General features: G+C 36.8%; 2 protein-coding genes across 2 annotated transcripts in view; one reads left to right on the forward strand and one right to left on the reverse strand.

Moving 5' to 3' along the window:
• Positions 1 to 20,699, reverse strand: part of LOC134650090 (nuclear migration protein nudC) — a 47,731-nt gene that overhangs the window by 21,154 nt on the left and 5,878 nt on the right. The gene's annotated exons all lie outside the window — the stretch shown is intronic.
• On the forward strand, positions 424 to 19,655 carry LOC134650584 (uncharacterized). Its single transcript, XM_063505537.1, has 4 exons — positions 424 to 616; positions 16,643 to 16,756; positions 18,275 to 18,659; positions 19,402 to 19,655. The coding sequence occupies exons 1-4, from the start codon at positions 599 to 601 to the stop codon at positions 19,440 to 19,442; spliced, it is 558 nt and encodes a 185-aa protein (XP_063361607.1). The 5' UTR covers positions 424 to 598; the 3' UTR covers positions 19,443 to 19,655.

Genomic DNA, 20,699 nt, shown 5'->3' on the forward strand with positions numbered 1-20,699 from the left:
ATCATGAAGCATATAAAAATAACTTTGAAAATTGTAGGTTAAGACCGTTTTGTAACTACTTTATTGTGTTTTATTGTCAAACGATTCCTTGACATTTTCAATAATGGATCATTTAGAAATATTATTAAGCGTTTTCGTAATAACATGCAGATAAATTATAATTGTGTCAAACCATTAAATGCATTAACGATAAGTACCAGAAAATTCAACTACAATACTTCCAAGCCAAGTGTTCAAGACGCAGGTTTCGAAATCGCAAGAATGAACCATTGCACTGATGAATAAAAAAATAAAGTGAGAACTTGTGCGAATTATAAAAATTATTAAATAATTTAATTGAAAAATTTCAGCAGCTTTATCATAAAAACTGCAAAAAATATAAAGAGAAGTAAGCTGTGCAACCTCATATATAAACCTTGGCGATGGTTGCAACACTCTCAGTCAGACTCTAGTCGCTTTGCCGCTTGGATCAGGCGTGTCGCGCCGGCAAACGGAGAGGGCGAGAGAGGCAAGTCACCCCGACATGTGGAGTGAGTGTGTGTAGTGACATAACAGTGCAGTTGCAGTCCAAACAATAATAGCGTGGAAGTGCTTAGCAATGGATACCAAAAGCTCGGTAAGTGCGATGAGGTTGCAGTAGTGTTAATTAACGCAATGAACCCTTGCAATTAGCTGGACACGGTGCGACGACACCAGAGGCCCATGCCACAAGTGTGTTGCCATGGTAACCACCACTAAATGACAGTTAAACACTTGTTAATAAGAACTTCGTAATACTTATAACTTCATAGTGTAAAAAGTATGTCATTTCGTTAAGTGACAACTAAATTCACTAATTACACTACAAGTTAAGTTAAGAGACAGGGAACCGCGCTACTAATAAAACGAAGTTTGTTTTTGCAGTTGGTGAGTTTTGGTTGTCACCTGACGATTTGTAAACAAAATAATATATGTTTATGTTTACTTAGTAACACTCGACAATTTGTAACTTTATAAAATTAAAAGCTCTCGTCGGTGACTAAATAAAAATAGTACTTAATAGTACTAGTAGTAATAGTAATAGTACTTAGTAGTGGTAGTAGTAGTAGTAATAATTAAGTATGTAAACAATAGATGTTGACTAAAATGTGACTGTGATGAGTATAACCATACATGTTATGAGTGAGTAAACTTTAGCCGTTACAAAAAGTAAAATAACTAACTACTTATGCATATATTATGATTTTTTTCTACTCCAGCACTTAAATGTGTCAATTAAATGACTGACAGTGATATCTAAAGCAATGTCATTTGAATGCTTTGTCTATAGGCTCATAAGATGCTGCAGTCATCTTATGAGTATAATACAACTGCTTTATTTTTTTTAAAGATACAAGTTCCGATCATCTTGATTGAAAGAGGTATGTTTTCATTTACAATAATAACTCTTTTTTTTTTTAAATAATAACTCTTTTTTTTTTAAATAATAATTAATTTTTTTTTAAATAATAACTCTTTTTTTTAATAATCTCTGTTTTTTTTTTTTTTTTTTTTGCTACAACTGTCATAGAAAAAGTAATGTATGCAACAGCTCATAATTGGTTCTTAAAATTCTCGGGTCTTTTTTTACAAAACTCGACTACGTCTCGTTTTGTAACCTCGACCCTTGTATTTTAAGAACCCTTATTATATCACTGTTGCATAAACTACTATAGAAAAACCCAAAATCAGTTAGAATCTACATCCGCTAGAAATTTTAATGGTATGCCGGAATGCTGTATCACAAACATTCAGGACAACTCCGACCGAAAACAACAAATATTATAAATTTTGGCGCCGCCAAACTGGATTAGATCCGCGTATTTCTAGAATAGCGAACAGACGACCCGTAAATGGGTTGTAGATTAATCACATATTTGCCGATGCCGCTGAGATATAAAAACAACATTGGTGTGAAAAGGAGTCTGTTTGCAGGCAAATGTTTGATTAGGATAATCAGAAGCAGTGATATTTAATTGTTGAAGATATAAATATATACAACAATGATGAAGACAAAGACTTTTGCATGTTCATGTCGTGAGCAATTTGCAATAATAAGAGGCATTGCACGTCTGTCAATCAGTCTGATGTTTAATAAGTGCATCTACAATTTACGATAAAGCAACTCTTCGAATGTACATACTTAATGCATTTAACAGGGTAATTACAATATTTATGAAACTTTGGTCACATGGAACCAATCAGCGAATTCATAAAGACCGACAATGTTTTTAGGTCAATGATATAAGTATGTATGTAAGTTTTGGCGGTATGAATATTTTGACGGCGCGCCAGTAATGGAGACTTGTTATTTACTAATTTAATGCTCTATTGAGTAACAAAATGTTTACTAATGTACGACTAGAATTTATAAATTGGAAAGATATATGAAAATAATACCCACTGCCTCTGGTTCGCAAATGTTAAAGATTCCATCGTGGGTTAATTTGAATTTAATGAATAACAAACAGCAGACAGTCCTTGCCAAATAGCGGAAGAAAAGTAAGCCCAAATGGTTAACAAAGTGGTTTATGAAAAGATCGCTTTTGAAAGTAGGCGAGGCTGCGCCTGGGCAACCGGCCATTAGGCCCGAGCTAAATGGCACAGGGACTGAGTAAAGCTGCCCTCGGCGCTGGCGCGCGGCCTTCACATTTCACAAAACCCGGACTTGCGCGCATCCAGTCGGGGCGGTGCATGCGACTAAAAAAACTATGACGGAATAGTAATGCAGGCCGGTAGAAAGACGTATAAAATGCTTTTAAATGTGTGAATATGTCAGATGGACATATTCATATTCATTCAAAAAGTAAGAGTAAAACAATGGATTACTTAAACACAATTACCTCCCCCATTACGTTACGCTGTCGGATAAAATAGACCAAAATTGTTTAATTATTTAATTGTATGAAAACCTTTTTGGGAATCTGTTAAAAAACCGCTTTTCACATAACAGCTAATCTCTTCACCCTAGAAGATGGCGGAACTTGCATATCTGTATTCTATGCGTCAATATTTTTACCTAGATAACGTTATCAAAGTAGTAAGTAGCATCATTGTAATCATACATTTTTACATTGTATATAAATACCAAAAAATATCTGCGTTTAGACGCATACCTCGTGTGAACTCTAACATTTGACACTTAATCACTACGCGTTGGATTACGCGCGAATTAATGATAGTAAGTTTATTTTGACAGTTGAATCGATAACGCATGCAGACGGCGCCTGTGCCGCGTCGGCCGCCGCGTCATAGCCAACAGCTGATCTAGCAGCATTCCTAGAGATTGTAATAGATACTTAAAGTTCATTCATATAATTCATACAGGTCAGTTAATAACAGTTAGTGTTTCATAGACATTCGGCGCTAGGGCTCATGAATCAATCCCAAATACTTCCATACTTATCTTATGAGTAGCGTTTGCTTACACATAATAATTATACATGAGTATACAAGTGTGCCGGGAAAACGCAGTAGGTAGTACATATCAAATACATCAAATATTGATTTTTAGAGCAAGTAGGTAAGGGTAATCGACTGCTATACGGTTACAATGTAAACAACGATTCCGCAAAAGCTCTAAACTTATACGTGCTATTGATCACGCAGACTTAGTTAGAAACGACGTCTCTGTACTCAATATTTTTAGCCATTGTATCAGCCACATTCAAACGCTCAACTTCAGGCAAAACATTGAATAATTTTACGGTTTAGACTCACTTGTTTTAAGTCACTCGCGCGACATGTTTCGGAGAGCCTAGGTCTCCTTTCTCAAGCACTAACAGGCAAAACATTCCTGATTTCAGTGCGTTGCCTTCCAGTTCACCATCCTGACCAAAGACCAATTCTGAAAGAGCCCGGGAACAAATCACTATTTAATATGCTTGCTTGGAACATTTCGAACCATACATTTTAGTACTTGGTGCATCGCTACCTACAAGCCCTCACGCCCCGTCACAGGGTTATTATTACGTCACGAGCGTCACACAACACATGACTCAATACGTCATTGCCATAGGCAATTATGGAGTAGGTCAGTCGGCACTTGCATTGCAAGAAAGCGCGACATTTGTGCTGCGACCTTATTAGGAATTATGAAATTTACGTGAATAGTGAATATCGTCTTTTATTGGCCTCTTATGAGCAAGTAATTTTTTATAAAGCTCCCTTTTTTGGAAATCTCTTAAATCAAACTATTTAGAAAATCCTTTAATGTTGTATTGTATTGTTAAGGTGCACATTTTAAGGAAGGCGACTATTATGACAATTAACATGAATAACATAATAAACATTGTATGTTGACGGCCGATACATTCAGAATGACATAACAAGATGAGATTCCCGGCAGTTTGACTACGGCACAAAAAGTTTCAATGTCAAGGAGCCGATAATTTCCGTGAAACCAAAGTTCTAAACGTCGGTGACTACTTATATCTATGTAGTCGCATGATTCACAGATTTTTGTCAATACATACTTATATTTGTTGTTAAATTATCGATTTGCAGGGTTAAAACAATTCGAAACAGGAAAGAAAATTAATACATGTGTTCAGTGCAATTGCATAATTGAAGTAAGTTATATATTTATCTCGACGCGATTCTTTTTATAAACGTGTCAAGGCCGTACATTTAATCTTGCCACGAATTCGTTGATAAATGAACGAACAGATCAGCATGTCGGTTAGACAGTAGCAAGGTAAACGAACTTTTTCCTCAACCTATAGCCCCGCGAATTTGTTTACATCACACGTATCTACTGCTGTAATACTAAGGAAAACTTAGAATAAATTTACATAGAGGATGTTTAGGAAATTTCCTTAAAATAAAATTTAAATTCATTAGTTTCGTAATTCATTACGAATGGGTGAGGTTGCAAGGTCGAGGTCGACTGAAGTAAAGTATAAATAAGTAAACCTAGGCTAGACCGATGTCCAGGTAATAGGACCAAGATACTTAATAGTAGGAGTCTCCTACTATTAAGTATCGTGGTCCTATTGCGATAACTCATAAACGGCTTAACTTATCAAGTTTGTTTTAATTTTGTTTGAATGAGTTTTTTAAGCACTATTTTTATGATTTTTTTCATATTTTTTGCATCGATTTTTCAAAAGTTAGAAGGAATAACCGTTTTTTGTTCTTTCTAAATTATTATTTCCGAAATGATTCACTTTATCAAAAAATGTTGTTTGCAGACCCCTATTTATTTTTAAAGACCTATCCAACGACACGACAACACCACAAAATCATAAAAATTGTGCTTAAAAAACTCATTCAAACAAAATTAAAACAAACTTGATAAGTTAAGCCGTTTATGAGTTATCGCTAAAAGTCTTCCCTTCTTATTTTATTTAAAAGCCTGGCAACCCTTATTTGTGACCGGATTTTCGGAGGCAACCCTATGCCACTGTATTCGCAATAAAATTACCATCATTTTGATGTACCTATAATTCAAGCATCAGAGAGATGAGTGCAATTATCGATAAAAACTCACCTGTTTCTCACCTCACACGGCAACCACATAATAGTGACCGGAAAAAGATAGGCAACCTAGTTGATTTATGTTGTACAAGTTGTATACTTTCCATTGGAACTTATTTCGTTTGTCAGACAGATCGGTGAAATTTGTAGAAATTTTTTTTGTTTCAAAAATTTATTAAAAATAGCCTTGACCATATTTCTTTAGGCAACCCTATTTATTTATGTTCAGGAACATATTTTTTTTCATAATATGTAAGTTTCATCCGTCAGACATATCGGTGAAGGTCGACCATATATGTGGGATCTTAGACTATAAGTAGATCCTGCAATATGATTTTTCGAGTAGAGACAGGCACTTAGCACAACTGACGGACTGCTCAACGGCACCCAGCAGTGAACTATAAAATTTCGAATTTCTGAAAAATCGATGACAGACGCTTTGGTGCAGCAGACTAAGACACACATGGAGTTGGATTGAACAATGAACAGTAGTCGGAAATTGCAATTAATAGTCCCGAATGAAAGAATAGTGAGCCTTAATTTAAAAGCATAAATGTTGAAGCATAATTTTGGCTCGTTGGCAGGCTGGTTGATATACGAGACCAGTATTCAGTAAAGTTTGATTTATAAGCAGACAATAGTCGATGCGGATCCGAGTTGTTTGTGAAGGGATTCCCGTCCACAAACGGATCTGAGACACAAAAGTAACGCATGATGTAATTGCTATCATTTACACGCGACAATGAAACGTAAAAACCATGGATTAACCAGTAACGAACTCCGAATGACCGAGACCCTGAGAGCGGAATGTCGCCACATTGAGATATTATTATTGTAAAATAAACATACAAATTTTAATGCAAATTAGTGTTCCGGTAGCATGATCGAGAGTATATTTATAACGTTTTTACGCAAAATACGAGGATTAATTAATGCATTTTTCATATAGCTGTAGAAACAATTCGAATATTATCTTTTGGTGAAGAGCCTTCTTAACTAATTAAATTCCGGACTTTCAATCCTTGGTCGATTATTACACGCTTAATTGAAATCAAAATGCAGCGTAAGTACCTATAGGTAGGTAATATATTCGCCTTTCAGCAAACTGTTTTATGGTAATCGAGGAAATAATATAATCTCCGATTTTTTTCTAATTTACAGCCAATTCAAATAATGGTTTCACAGGCAAGGTCGTACCGGATATTTTTAACTTTTTAAGATATGTACATACTTACTTTAAACGCGTGTGACTGTGACGACATGCAACAGGTTTTCGATTACGAAATATTTGGTCGACAACAATTTTTCGCGCCACTGAACGATCGATGTTCGCAACCACGTAAATGAAGGTCGTTGTTTTACCTCTTTCGAAAATATTTCAAGTATGTATGTACCGTATATTAACGCGTCTTTCATCAAATAGGCCATGCAATGAATGCTCAAAAAAGGTTATAGAGGGAACACAATTTTTGACTTCGTAACTTTGTTTGGACTACTTAGGAGGAGAACATATCAAAAGTCCCCGGCCGTACTAGTATAATGATCATGTCGCTAGGACGCATAGTTTTCGAGATATAAGCGAAAAACGGAAAAATGGGGCCTTCAAAGCCCATTATCCCCCTCGGCTCAAGAGCTGAGACGGTGGACTTTTGATATCTTCACCGACGAAGTCACGATGTCCAAAATTGTGTTCAAAACATTTCCCTTTTTTTCGTTGCCTGACCTGAAACTGATTGTGCTTGATTTGGTAATAACCAAGAATCTGTGAATTTTTGTTTGTCAAACATAATCTTAAACAATTTAAAGTGGGCAATGGGCATTCTATTTCGTAATTTGTCCTACACCTCTACGGTATGCTTGAAACGAATGGTGTTAGAATCACGCGAAAGTCATTTTAAGCCAACCGGTCTTACACTCCCAACAAGGACAAAACATTTTCTTACATTGATATCAATGCGAATAGTTGAAGTAGTGCTCGACGGTGTTTTCGGCAACAGTATTTTAAGGTTATTCGAAACGTATAACTGTTAAAATCGTCTAGAAAACACTAAGTACATATATTTAAATTTTCCAGATATTCCGTAATCGAAATGCATTTGGACAAGGTATGATAAAGAAGTGACCTTAATCGCTTTAATGCTGGAGACGAGTACCTATTTGTTGTTCAGTTAACATGATAGGAAGCGAAGACACTTGTGAACTATATCACAAAGACTCAAACCCGTCAAGGTAACGCTTTACAAGAAACAGGCTGGACAAAACGATGACTATTATTTTAGCTGTAAAGATAAAACACAAAGAGTTCTATGTCAGTACTATTAGCTCCACGTGTAAAAATTAAAAGGAATTCGTCGATGAGCACATAGAAGCAAAAAGTAAAACAATTACTATCATCAAAAAAATATAATAAAACGAAACATTAAGTCCGGCATGTCGATTAAACGTAATATAACAGCAAATTGTAGACGTCAGCAAATGATGATGATATCATGATGGCGTGAGTGAACGAAGAATCCGGCTATGTAGCCCATTTCATGGCCACTTTTTCAACAATATCGTCCACTATAAGTATGAGATAAATATTAATAGAGACTAATCACTTTAAAGAATGCAGCACGATGTATGGAGATGATACCTCTAAACCATTAATTAAAAACTCTACATAAGGTTCCGGAATGAATTCATTATTATCAAATGGTTCGGCATATGGGTCATCACTCGCTCAGTAGTGTTTTGTATAATTGCTACTCTTCACATGTTATTTGAACAAATTGCCCATACACAGCACGACTACGCTGGGACGACTAGATAGATTAATCGCAGCAGTTTGAATCAGTCATTAAAATTATAAACATCGGTATATTACTGATATTAACGAGTCGTTCTCAATCGGTAGCCGAGCTGGTGACATTTTAATCGACAGACGACAGTTGTTGAGATTCTCGAGAATCTATAGGTCTAATATTACTGGTTTTCCCTAAAACTCGACTCGGCCTCGCTCGCGCAAGCAACGGTCAGCTACCACGGCTTTGCATTGACACGGTTCCCGTTAGCTTCATAAATACAACCAATTGAGTTCAAGGACGCCCATGAGCATCAAGCCAGTGTGACCAGCGTGAACAATGAGGCATGCGGCATCTGTGATGCGTTCCTATTGCTGGCAAGCGTTTGGCTCAAGTGCCAGTTGGCAATCCTTGTTCGCATAGTCGTTTCTGCTCTAGAGATCACCGTTATTATGGTTTGACAGGCCGCAAGCGCTTGCCACAGCTCTGCTTGTGATTAGAATACAAGGCCTGCAATCGCGTATAAAATATGATAATTGGACGCTCAAACGCACGTTTCGTCTCGTCATACTTGCTAAGGGACAACTACTCTTAATATCAAACAAATGCAGTTGACTGATGAGGTACATAGTTATTATCGCATGTGCATTTTTAATGAGAACCAAATACGAGACATGACAACCGTTATCTGAAATCTTCGGACAGGCAGATTTCGAAAACCAGAGACTATTAAATAGTAGACTGGTGGTCTCTATAAAGAGTTGCGTTTCTCTTTGTTATAGTATCACATTGTTGCGCTTTGATCTCTGCTTGCCACTTATTTTAACTCTGTCAAATACTTATCTATGGTATTAAGAGGGTATAGCATTGTACAAAACAGCGTGTCGGCGCCATCTACCAAAATGACGATGAACCCGACGACGTTGTATGCAGATCGACAGTATTTATTATTGTCTCTGCGAAAACGAAAGCGTTTAATGGATCGGTTTGTAAGAAATGCTTTATGTGTGAATCAAAATCACCACGGTCCGTCCGTTATCCATTGTGACATTTGCATCTCCGAAAGTGTTCCAACTGTTCCAAGAAGTGAGATGCAAGGAAAGGAAGTGGGTACGCTTTCACTTCTTAAGGAGAATGGTTTGGTTAGGCATTAACTGATTATCATAGTAAATATAGCAACCATTGTTTGGAATTATGAAAGTTGTTGCGAACACTAAGAAGATTTGAGCCATTCAATTCCTCTATGAATAAAAGCAATTTATTTAATCACGAGTAACTGAATATTTTATGTAATCGTTTAAATAGATGTGTTGCATCAGTTGCTCCTAATAGACTTGAGGCTCTTGACAAAGAGAACATGAACAGAAACTGTTTGTTTTAGCAAGTTTATAATTATGGGCGGAAGAACTACTATGACATGGCGTGTCATCTTAAGTTACATCATATATAATAGGATGTTGTGATTATTTCTGCAATTGCATTGCAAAAACATACAAGTAGATGCGTGTTAAATTCCCCTAGGTCAATCACTTTTTCCTCGTTTCCCTCTTCATGTAATATCATCATGTTGGTAAGCAAGTTTAACAACATGCCGCAATTCCTCTCTTCTAGCTGCCTTTTCCAGTCCGCAATCATCTACTGAAGTTTTAACCAGATCTTTAGTAATTAGTCTGACCTTTTTCTACATTTTATTCCTTTCTAAACCCTAAACCACTCCCCACCACATTAAGTCAGTAAGGGTCTCCCCTATGTGGGGGAACCCTAACACTACTGATATACTCTATTATGAATATAGTTATTACGTGATAGACATAGCGATTTGTTTTAAGACAACGCAACTTACAATATACACAGGTCCCAAATGCCGCAACAATCCAACGACATTTCTCACGACAGCGTGCACAAAATCGCGTAACATTCGTTTTCATTCAGTGCCATTCTGGAGATTATCTATCTGGGAGTATTCTCAATGGTTGCGAGAGCACAGGTTACCAGTTTTTTTAGAAAGCCAGTGTATCCCGACGCCAAAAGCCGTTACAATGGAGCTTAACCGAAGAACACATAAACTGGTTCGTTGTAACATTATACGCTCATGTCATGTAAGCGGTTGTTATGACACGCCCAGCCCAGGGCCTGGGCGTGAGATTTGGGAATAGTGAACACACTATAAATGAGTTCCGCGCATGATTACAATAAACCGTTATGGACACGAGCGCATGCATTGACTGTTGATTTGTGAAGATTACCGCTGTTGCATAACTAGACAGTTCAACAATTTACGCAGCATCAGTATCTTCATTCACTGTGGGGATCCCCGTCTATTGTGGGAAATCACTACATAAGATGAGATTTTCATTGAAGATTAGGTTGATTCGTGAGGACCGTTTCAGTTTATAAAATAACTACACCACGATCATGTTAGCAGGTATGTATGTCTTATTAGACTTACTGTTATTAGTTTGTGTAAAGTACAGCATGCGTTGCAACTTAATGCGACACAAAATTTCGAAGTCACGAGTATTTGCGAATTATGTTTATTTGTCACACTAGTATGAATATTGTCCTTTTAAATTATCAGCAGCCTGTGCTCTGCTCATCTTCTGGGCATTGCATACCTACTTAACAAAAATGATTGTGCGTAATGCGTCCTGTACGAATTCCCAAGTTCCCAATGGGAACTTCCCATCGATAAGTCTTAAGGTAGATTGAGATGTTGGTTTTTTTTAGCGATGTATCTTCAGCAAGAGTTTTCAGCCTATAATGCTTCGAATCCCCTTAGTAAAAAAATTAGTCTCCCTTTAAATTCTGCAGTGGCGAATATCCAACAGTGCAAAAGTTTTCTTTATAAGTTATTGCCACTACTAGAGGCACGCGCTCCGTTGCACTAGGGAAATCCTGATTTAGAGAGTGATAAATCACTAATTTAGAGATAAACAGGGTCACACATTTGTGATTTGCTTTGTCTGAAAGCAGAGTCAGGTTCCAAGTACCTACTGATATCGAAGTACTGGTGACGAAACATGTGCTGTGACTAGGCAGAGGCAGTCCCGCTTGTGTTTCACAACATCTGTCCACCTGTTATTGTGTTAACTGAACCGTTAAAGTACGTAGGCAGACGCTCTAAAAAATACGCATGTTATCTCCCATTGACGGCACTTAATCATACTCATTCAATTGTCTACAGCAACGTTCACCTTCAACCATTCGCACGTCACTTCCTGTATCCAACACGACATTTAATGTCAGAACCTATAATTGAAGCTAGATATGTGACGTCAAACGCATCCGTAAGCAAGAATCAAAGCCATCAAAAAAGACACCTACTACCACCATACAACCATTAATTCCCTTTTTTTTACTCGCCGCGTATGAGGGTCTGAGGCCTCGATTTACGGATGTGAAAATTTGTGGAAAAATATTTGATGAATGAATACTAAAACCGTAACCGTTAAAACATAGATATAAACAATATTATTAACTGAAAACATAAATATTGCGTAAATCACTTTTTTGAAATATTAGGACAAGTAGTTTGATTTTTTTTCCACAAGGCGTGCATTTTAATATGCACCAGGAACGGAAGATTTGCAATTAAATAAGACTACCAATTAAAATACAACAAAGTTAACCCGCAAATGGAATAAATAGTGCAAATAAACCTTGCGTCTCACGTGTCCCACTTGTAACCAACGCAATATCAGACAAACAGCCAAGTGCAGGGGCCCACAAACGTGCACAAACCACGTGCCGTTAGTAATTATAACCTGAATCATGTGCACACATCCGTGACTAGCACTGGCACGTGTAGACATCCGACTGTGCGATATCCTAGCATAATTAATTCAATGCATTATATTCAAATTAAGTGACCAATGGTTGTTTATCTATGTTCATTATGAGACTGACTCAGTTGGATTAGGATATCCCAAATCAGGAAAAAAAACACCAATAACGCCATGAATAACCGATGATTTCCAAAAATGATTGGTGTGCTGTACACTTTCAATGAAATGCATGTCACTAACTTTTTTCATAATTTAATATACCATTCAAAAAGTAATAAATGTGTTATTTGCAATTAGAAACACGAATCAGCAAAAACTAACAGAATCAGGAAAACCTACATAAAAAATTCAAACATTGTGACAGCAATCACAGTTATTAAACATTAATCCGCAAATATTTAAACGTCAAATAAATGGTAGAAATCTGTCATGGCTCCAAATGTTGTACTTATACCTATAGTGAGACAAGACAACATTGGCTAATGCTTTGCCAATAACAAAGTACGGCGTTTCTACATCGCATGACAAAGGTTGGAACGACCGAGTTCCCACCTGTTCTGTGTTCTATGTTCGCATTTGGACAGAGTATATGCGTATCGTTGGAACAATTAGCACATTCGACGAAGATTTTACTCCTGTCATGTTTAAGCATTGGAATGCTGTGTCAAGATGACATTTCAGGGTAGGTTAAAGTCTATTTTTTAATTCGGTAGACTAAAATGACATTTCTTAATATGAAATGACATTTTATGTTCATACTATGAACTGTCATTTTAGTCTACCGAATTTAAAAATATATTTTACTTCGTTTACGAAAAACGTCGCTATTTGCAACAGCGGGAACTAAATGTCCTATGGAGAAATAATGATTGGTTAGTAGTGTACTGCCGAAGTTTCCGATTCGGCAGGTTTCGGCATAAAAATCATGTTTCGGTCAAACCTTAGAATAACTGGCGAACCTCTCAGCCGAGCCGAAACTAACAAACTTTAGAACCGCCTTCGTCTAGTTTCCGTAATAAGATAACTCTAATTCGGTTTCGGTTCTGGTCCATATGCTTGTTTGCCACCGATGAGGTATAAAAAAAAGTTTCGGACATTATTTTTTAGTAGGTATAAGATCTCTAGGGTAATGTTTGCCATCTATGCCATACAGTCTCATTAAGCCTTCGCCTCAATAGAGATTTCACAAAAAAGGATGCTGAAGATCAAAGTGGAGAAGATAATGCCATAAAGCGCACACGGATTCTGTATTATCTGAGGATACAACCAAGAACCTATGATAAAATAAATTACCCAATGTTCTAAAGTTCTAATTCGTGTAGTCATCCTATTTACGAACATGATAACCATTGCCCGATCAACAACCTTGTTGATTAGACTAAGTCATATTGAGAGCGAAAGCGTTGGAGCGTGCCACAATGTTTTCAATAGCGCCGTGTCGCATACCGTAACGCCTTTGTTATCACTAATGCTCCAAGATCAACCACATAAGTGTGACCTCATGACCCGTAATGACTATGCATACTCAGAAATCAAAATAACACTGGACGCCTTAGGCGCAGCGCTCGGCAAGCAAGAATAACGAGCTGGAACCGGTTGTGTGCATTTGGCGAAACATTTTGCAACGTACCCCGCTATACATGGAGACGATATACGTCCCACTGATATTTACTAAGGATACATTTCAAAATTACTTTCTTACATGATCTTTAGCATGAGTAAATAATATCATACCTTGAGTCTACGTTAATACGCTTTACGCGGCGTATTTGAACGAGTTAATGGTGAACGTGCCCTAATTATATGTTACTAGCTAAAAAAAGACAAGGCAAATCTGAATAGCTAGTATTCAATAAAAGAGAAGATTCTCAAATAATCACCTTTCAAATTGATTGAAAGAACAGATATGACACCCGTATCTATACGTTGCACACAAAATATAAATGAGAAGGATGCAAGAAATAAACGAATAACTATGTATTAGAATGTGCATAGTAGGTACCATTGCCGGTACCTACCTATAACTTAGTAACTGCAGGGATTGCAACAGCACACAAAGGGTCTGGCGAGATTTCGACTGTCTATAGGGCCCTTATTCATTCAAAGCACTTACCTAGCAGATCGCCTCAGGCAACCCAATATATTTGTGATCTTCTATAACGAAAGGTGCAGTTACTACAAGCCGCGAGGTCAAGTTATACTAAAGATGAGCAGTAGATACAAATTGTAGGCTTAATTAGGTTGAGCGTGTTTTATCGCGTCGTAATCAAAGTTAACTTAACCCTCGCCAAAGTTCATGTTTACAATGTAAGCCTCATTATCCGAAAATGTTCCGCCTTGACCTTGTCGAGGCTATAAAAGAAATTCATCAAGATACGGGCAAACCTAAAATGCCTATCCATCATATTATCAAAGCAACAAAGAGGGCCGTGAAGCCGAAAGCAAAACTTAAGATTTATTGCGTCAGAGGCCGAAACAAGACCGCAAATAAAGAGAACGCGAACCTTGAACACCGTATCTGACAAAATCAATCGGACTCTGAACAAAACTTGACCCAAAAATGTAATTGATGAAACTTAACAGACAAAACTACTGAGCAGACGCTTGTGCATGTTAATGGTGGACAATTTCCACAATATATGGGCAAAGGCTAATTTTCTAAAGGTAAGTCTCGATTTACCTGAAAGGAACTTGTAGTTAACGTCGAAGAAGATAAGGAAAATAATGTTAATACCGTATCCTGTCCTACTAAGCACCATAACAAGTCTAAATGACTTAGGAATTGTTCATCACATAAATTAGGGGATCCGAACTTGGAATCACCAGCAACGTAGATAGGAGTTAATAAGCCCATTCAAGTTCATTTGTAAAGTAGCAACTTGTCCTAACGAAGGCTTAAACTACATTAAGTTCAGTGAACCAAATCTCATCAGTACCACTGCCATAGGAACGTATATTTCCGGAGTCTCCTTATTCGTACTATACAGAAAAAAATATATCACGATTCTTACCTAAAACGGAACATCTTTACAAAAAATCTAACAAAACTAGAACAAGTTGTTGCCATGACTGCAAAAAGACAAGGAAGAATTGATAACATACAAGTATTCGTAACGTAACGCACACCTACGCTTATCTGAGTTACACAACAACACAGGTAATATGCAGTTTTTATGGCAACGGTTTTGTTCATTAACCACAAAAGGTTCCTTTATTTGCTCATAAATCAAGCGTGAAGAAACTTGCATGCATTCGTTTACTTTGACAGACCACAACGTCTATGTCAGAGCTTGGACTCGATTTTATATTTAATTACAAAAGTAAACACAAATCAGGCAGTTAGTGTTAGTTCTCACAAAGATGAATTTATTGTCGACCGTGTCTACGTCACGTCTTATCCTTTCCTTGGCTGAGGATCATTTCTAGGCATCATAATATTTTGTCAATTTTTAGCTGCGTGTTGTCATATTTTGTATGTCATGACTACATGTTTTTCTTTCCATCTAATATTAGTTGCATTGTCTTCGAACTTACGAAAGTATCTATTCCTGATTTCAGCTCAGTAAGAAATCGGCAATTGATTCAATTTAGTAATTCTATACCTATAATTTTTAATGACGGCGAAAAATCTATACCGAGATAAAAATCTAAATTAAGATGCCAGCTAACATGGCCGATTAGTAGGACGATAAAATAATGAAACAAGAGATCCTCAAGATTAATGGCACTTGTAAGTTGAGTTTATTAATTACTCTTTTTTGCACTAGTTACAAAAAAACGTAACAAAACATCGGCAATGATTATAAATTAACTGGAAGAATGTGATCATATGATCGATCGATTTTATTTCCATCAGCAAATTGAGCATTCGATAATGCCAGCTATTTTATCTATTGCTCTATTAAAGTAATAAGCAATATGATTATATAAAACACGGACAAAGACTGGAAGTTGTTGTCCCCTATTTAGGTAGGTATAGGTACTTGACAAGAACTAGGTTTTGACCTAGATAGAAACAGTCATCTCGCAATATTTGCATATTCTACAGAAGTTCTAGCTCATTGGAATTACATACATAATAATTATCATTGCAGTGTCAAGTGATCTAACAAAGTTAAAGATCGAAGGTTAATAGTTTTACAAAATAAAAATAATAAATTGAAAATATATCTCCTAATGTGTTTAAAAATTGCTTACTGATAAATGATAATTATGACTGACGATTGTCATTTGTATGAATTATTCTTAATTTGATTCGATTATCTTACATTGATAGGTAATTTCATGATTTATATTTTTAAGAGCGTTAAAAAACTAGTGCCCACGCCAATTACTGGGATTAGTTGCCAAGCGGACCCCAGGCTCCCATGAGCCGTGGCAAAATGCCGGGATAACGCGAGGAATATGATGAAGAGCGTTAAAATTACCCAACAGGCAACATAATAATATTCACCGCTCATTTCATTCATAACTACAGGTTATTTTTATATAATAGAACCAAAACCTCTACCCAACAGAATAGCGTGACTGTTAACGCAATGCCACAAGTAAATCAATTAAGAATAATCGTTGTTGCAGATCTGTTCACACGAGTGGCACATCCCGCGGCCGTCGCTGTCCGGCAGCAGCGACTCGCGTTCGCGCGGCGGCTCCGCCTCCAGTCAAGGCTCTTCCAGCAACCACAGCACCCACGTAAGTCTACGTCATTGCGATCATCATTTTACGAAATACGATCCGTTTACATTTTTAGAGTTCCGCCCCCGCTACGTCACATTAGTAATTTGACTGGTGTAAAAAAGAGTAGGTGCGATTGTCAGAGTTCCTTGGTAGAACGCTATTTAGAAGTCATCACATCGTCTGTCTTCGGTCCGGCTTATAGACCTTAATAGATAGCAAGTCGAAAATTTAACGGATATTTCTAAGAATAATTTTTACTTATTGTAAAAAAAAACATGAAATAATAGTGGTTCTCATGACAGAAACGATATCATTGACTGTTTTTAAATTTGCTGTAAATTGTAATGTAAACAAATGTACACTTAGTATGATTATACAATTTCCTATAAAAATATACATACCTATACTATTTAGGTATACCTGTCATTTCAGTACGAAACCATCGATAAGCGATTCTTACTCACGCGTGACTAATTTTTTCACACCTGCGATCAATTTACAAGCTAAAGGTAACCAGTAAAAAGAGCGTTTTTTGCGAGAATTAGGTAATAATGGAAGGGGTCAACATACGATTTACAAATTGCTAAAGCCGTGTCCGGTACATGATCCGACATGTCATGTTCTTGGAAGACATTCCTTATGCGTGATAGGATTCCTTAATTATGGAGCTGACAGCTATTGATCGAGACGTCTAAAGATTTTATTTATTTTATTACCACAATTAGTATATGACTTCGCATTATTACAGTGAATACTTAGATAAAATGACCTTATTCGGAACATAAAAGTTAACCTTTGAATTGCCAGACGTAGAATTAATATAATTTTATATTACGCGCAGTAGTGAACGGATTAGCCTCATCGTTAAGCCGTTTGATGTGCAAGAATATAAAACATTTTACTGCGAATCAAGTTCATTTCCTGCGGGCTCAGCACGGATCCATTTTTATCCACGATCACTAAGCCCGTCACTTTCGCACTTACATACTTGTTAGCACGTGACAGGCATGGTGATAAATGATAAAAATGCGACCGTGCTACTAGGGCTGGGGTGTTATTCCAGATTACCTCGCACTGCCGAGTCGTTCTCAGGCAAGCAAATGATTACGTTGGTTTTCGCGTTTTTAAAATGACACCACGATGCTATTATTCAAACAAATATCGAAAAAAAAAGCAGTAGAAATTGGTACTCCGTATAAAAAGTCAAACAGAAGAAACACAAACACACTAAGAATTTGCATCGCAACTATTTGACTCGTAACTTAATTATTAAGGCGTATCGATCTAGGTTCAAGTACTGATGTGTTAATGTTTTTCGTTACCTATAGTCATTGACGTTTGTTTGATTCGGTACTTTGAGTATATAGATTCGGTAATAATAACACAGTTACACTGGTTCGCCTGAACGTTCGACCAGCCTTTGCACAGTAAACATTGGTAATCTGTAGTAATCGGAATCGCATTAAAGACCACCTACTCTTTTATGTTTAAGATTCCGTAAATTATGCTAATGTTTGATCCGCATTTTTGCAGAGCGTGTCATCGGGTTCGCTACTGTTAAGCGCTGCGCACCTCGCTCGCATACACGGAAGAACTACGGAGCAGCCCCACCCCCCAAGATTGGGCAACAGCCGCATATCTAACTACGAGACTGCCGTGGTCACAATTCCCGAAGAAACGAAAGATTCAGACTTACAAAGTAATTACTGGAAGGACGTGAAGCGAGCGCCAGAGGCGGACACGGCGTCTATAGCCAGCTCAACCCATTTTACGGTCGTGAATGGGTTCACGAAGCACCGAACTACGAAGGAACCAAAGTCCTGCTGCTGCAGCCATTCGCACCAGATTACTGTCCTCGTCATATCGATGACGATTCTGTTCTCTGCGTGCATTCTCGCGGCTATATGTTTTGTTGAAAGTAAGTGTTGCACAACTCCGCTACATTAATATCATGCTTAAGCGTACGTTGGCAGGTTATATCTTTGGAATCGAATATGAACATAAATAAGTTTAACTTAACTTGAATTTTTCTGGTTGAGGATAAGCCAAAGTGAGGTCAGTTATAGGTTCGTTACATTCGAAACGATCTATGTAAGGCCGTATGGTTGCCTCGAAAGCCTAAATACTTCCATCCGATTTGGAGAAACGAGATGTACGCTTCGGATTAAACATAGTGAGCTTATGTAACATTGCGCACATGAAGTTCGTAAATAGCAATACCGAGGCTATAACATTACATAGTATTATTTAACTATTGCAACGTATAGATAACATGGGATGGATAGGACTCCCATGTTATCTATACGTTCCCATGATCAAAACCGAATTGGTCAAATTAATTTCGTTTAGGGTTCAAGGTATTTGTGATAGATTTAGTGACGGTTTTCAAAAAGTAGTACTAGTAGGTACTAGCCAGAGAGTGCTGTCGTATTTATTTGCCGGGGATTTTTAAAACAGTTATTGTGTTTAATACTTATTACATAGATTGTACATTGCGAAAATTTGCAAGTCATTAGAATGGCCAAAATGAGATCTGTGAGATAATATAATAATGAATGTTATTAAATGTAAATGTAAATTTTACATGATCTTGAAAACTAGTTGCAACATCGCATATAAAGTAAGAGTGCAATATTAATAATTTTGTTTTTATTTTTCAGTGAGAATGCGGAAAGAGACCGGCATGTACAAGTACTCTTAGAAGAAATCTTAACCTTAAGATTCTGAAGCTGCACAATATTGACTGCTTAATCTTCGATTAATCTAACTTGCAACGTGAACTTTATCTCCTACGGATCAAATGTGTTTTTGCAAGAAAACAATTGAGGTAGCCAGTAATAAAGTCAGTAGCGGATCTGCAGCGCGTCATAGTATTATAAATGTAATGTATAGGTACTTAACAGTAAAGTCACTAATGCAGTCTATGTACAAACAGCAACACTCCTAACTGTACATGTAGATGTACAGTTAGGAGTGTGGGCGATGGTACTGTCAAATAAATAGAACCCTGGGCCGCGGTGGACTAAATTTGCCACATAATAATAGTCTATCCAAACATATATATTAATCCTTAAAAAAATAACGCAAAATTCAATCATGTGTTCAATCTTCTTCGCTTAGATTGTTTTGTATTTTTTCCTATGTTAATAGGGTATCGTCTTGGGTCGTCCCATTCGTTTTCGTCAAGTTCTTAAATAAGTCCTATTCTGCTTTCGTCACCCATTCTACATTCGTCACAATCGTCGGTGGCTTTTAATGTAGAATGCGTGACGAAAGCAGAATAGGACTAATTTAAGAACTTGACGAAAAACGAATGGGACCACCCAAGACGATACCGTTAATAAGGATAAATGGTTAGAATTTATTTAGTAACTACAAATACTACAATTGTGGCCCAGATTAAATTTATTGATTGTATAAGTATACATGAGTTATCTTGTATGGGTATGTGTTTCCACCTTGTAAATGGTGTATTTAATATAATTTAAAACTAATGATGGGTATTTGGGGAACTGAACTTTAGACCCACATTACATAAAAGTTATTCACACGTGTTTTTTATTTTAAGTTTAGGTGGGAATTTAGCTCAGTCTCCAATTAAATCAAAGCTTTTAACCAGTGAATATAGATAGGAAACCTATACTTGAAAATTAGAATGTCAATTCAATATATTAAACCATTCCTGCATTCTGAATACTTCTATACAATTTGTTAGAAACTTTCATACATTTACTTTTATATAAGTAGGTAATTATGTAATGGCAAATTTCAGATTATTGAATTTAATTTTTAATATAATGTGCAAAGTTGCGATGCTGTGGTTTCGTCTTAAGAGGACAAATTTGGTATAGCGTAGCTTCAATTTTAGAAGAGGGAACAGTTAAGAACAGAACCTCGAAATCAATCATTTTGTATGGATTGAGACCAACTCACATTTTTGATCTTGAACCAACTTTTG

The sequence above is a fragment of the Cydia amplana genome, chromosome 8 (genome assembly GCF_948474715.1).
Source record: "Cydia amplana chromosome 8, ilCydAmpl1.1, whole genome shotgun sequence".
NCBI lineage: Eukaryota > Metazoa > Arthropoda > Insecta > Lepidoptera > Tortricidae > Cydia > Cydia amplana.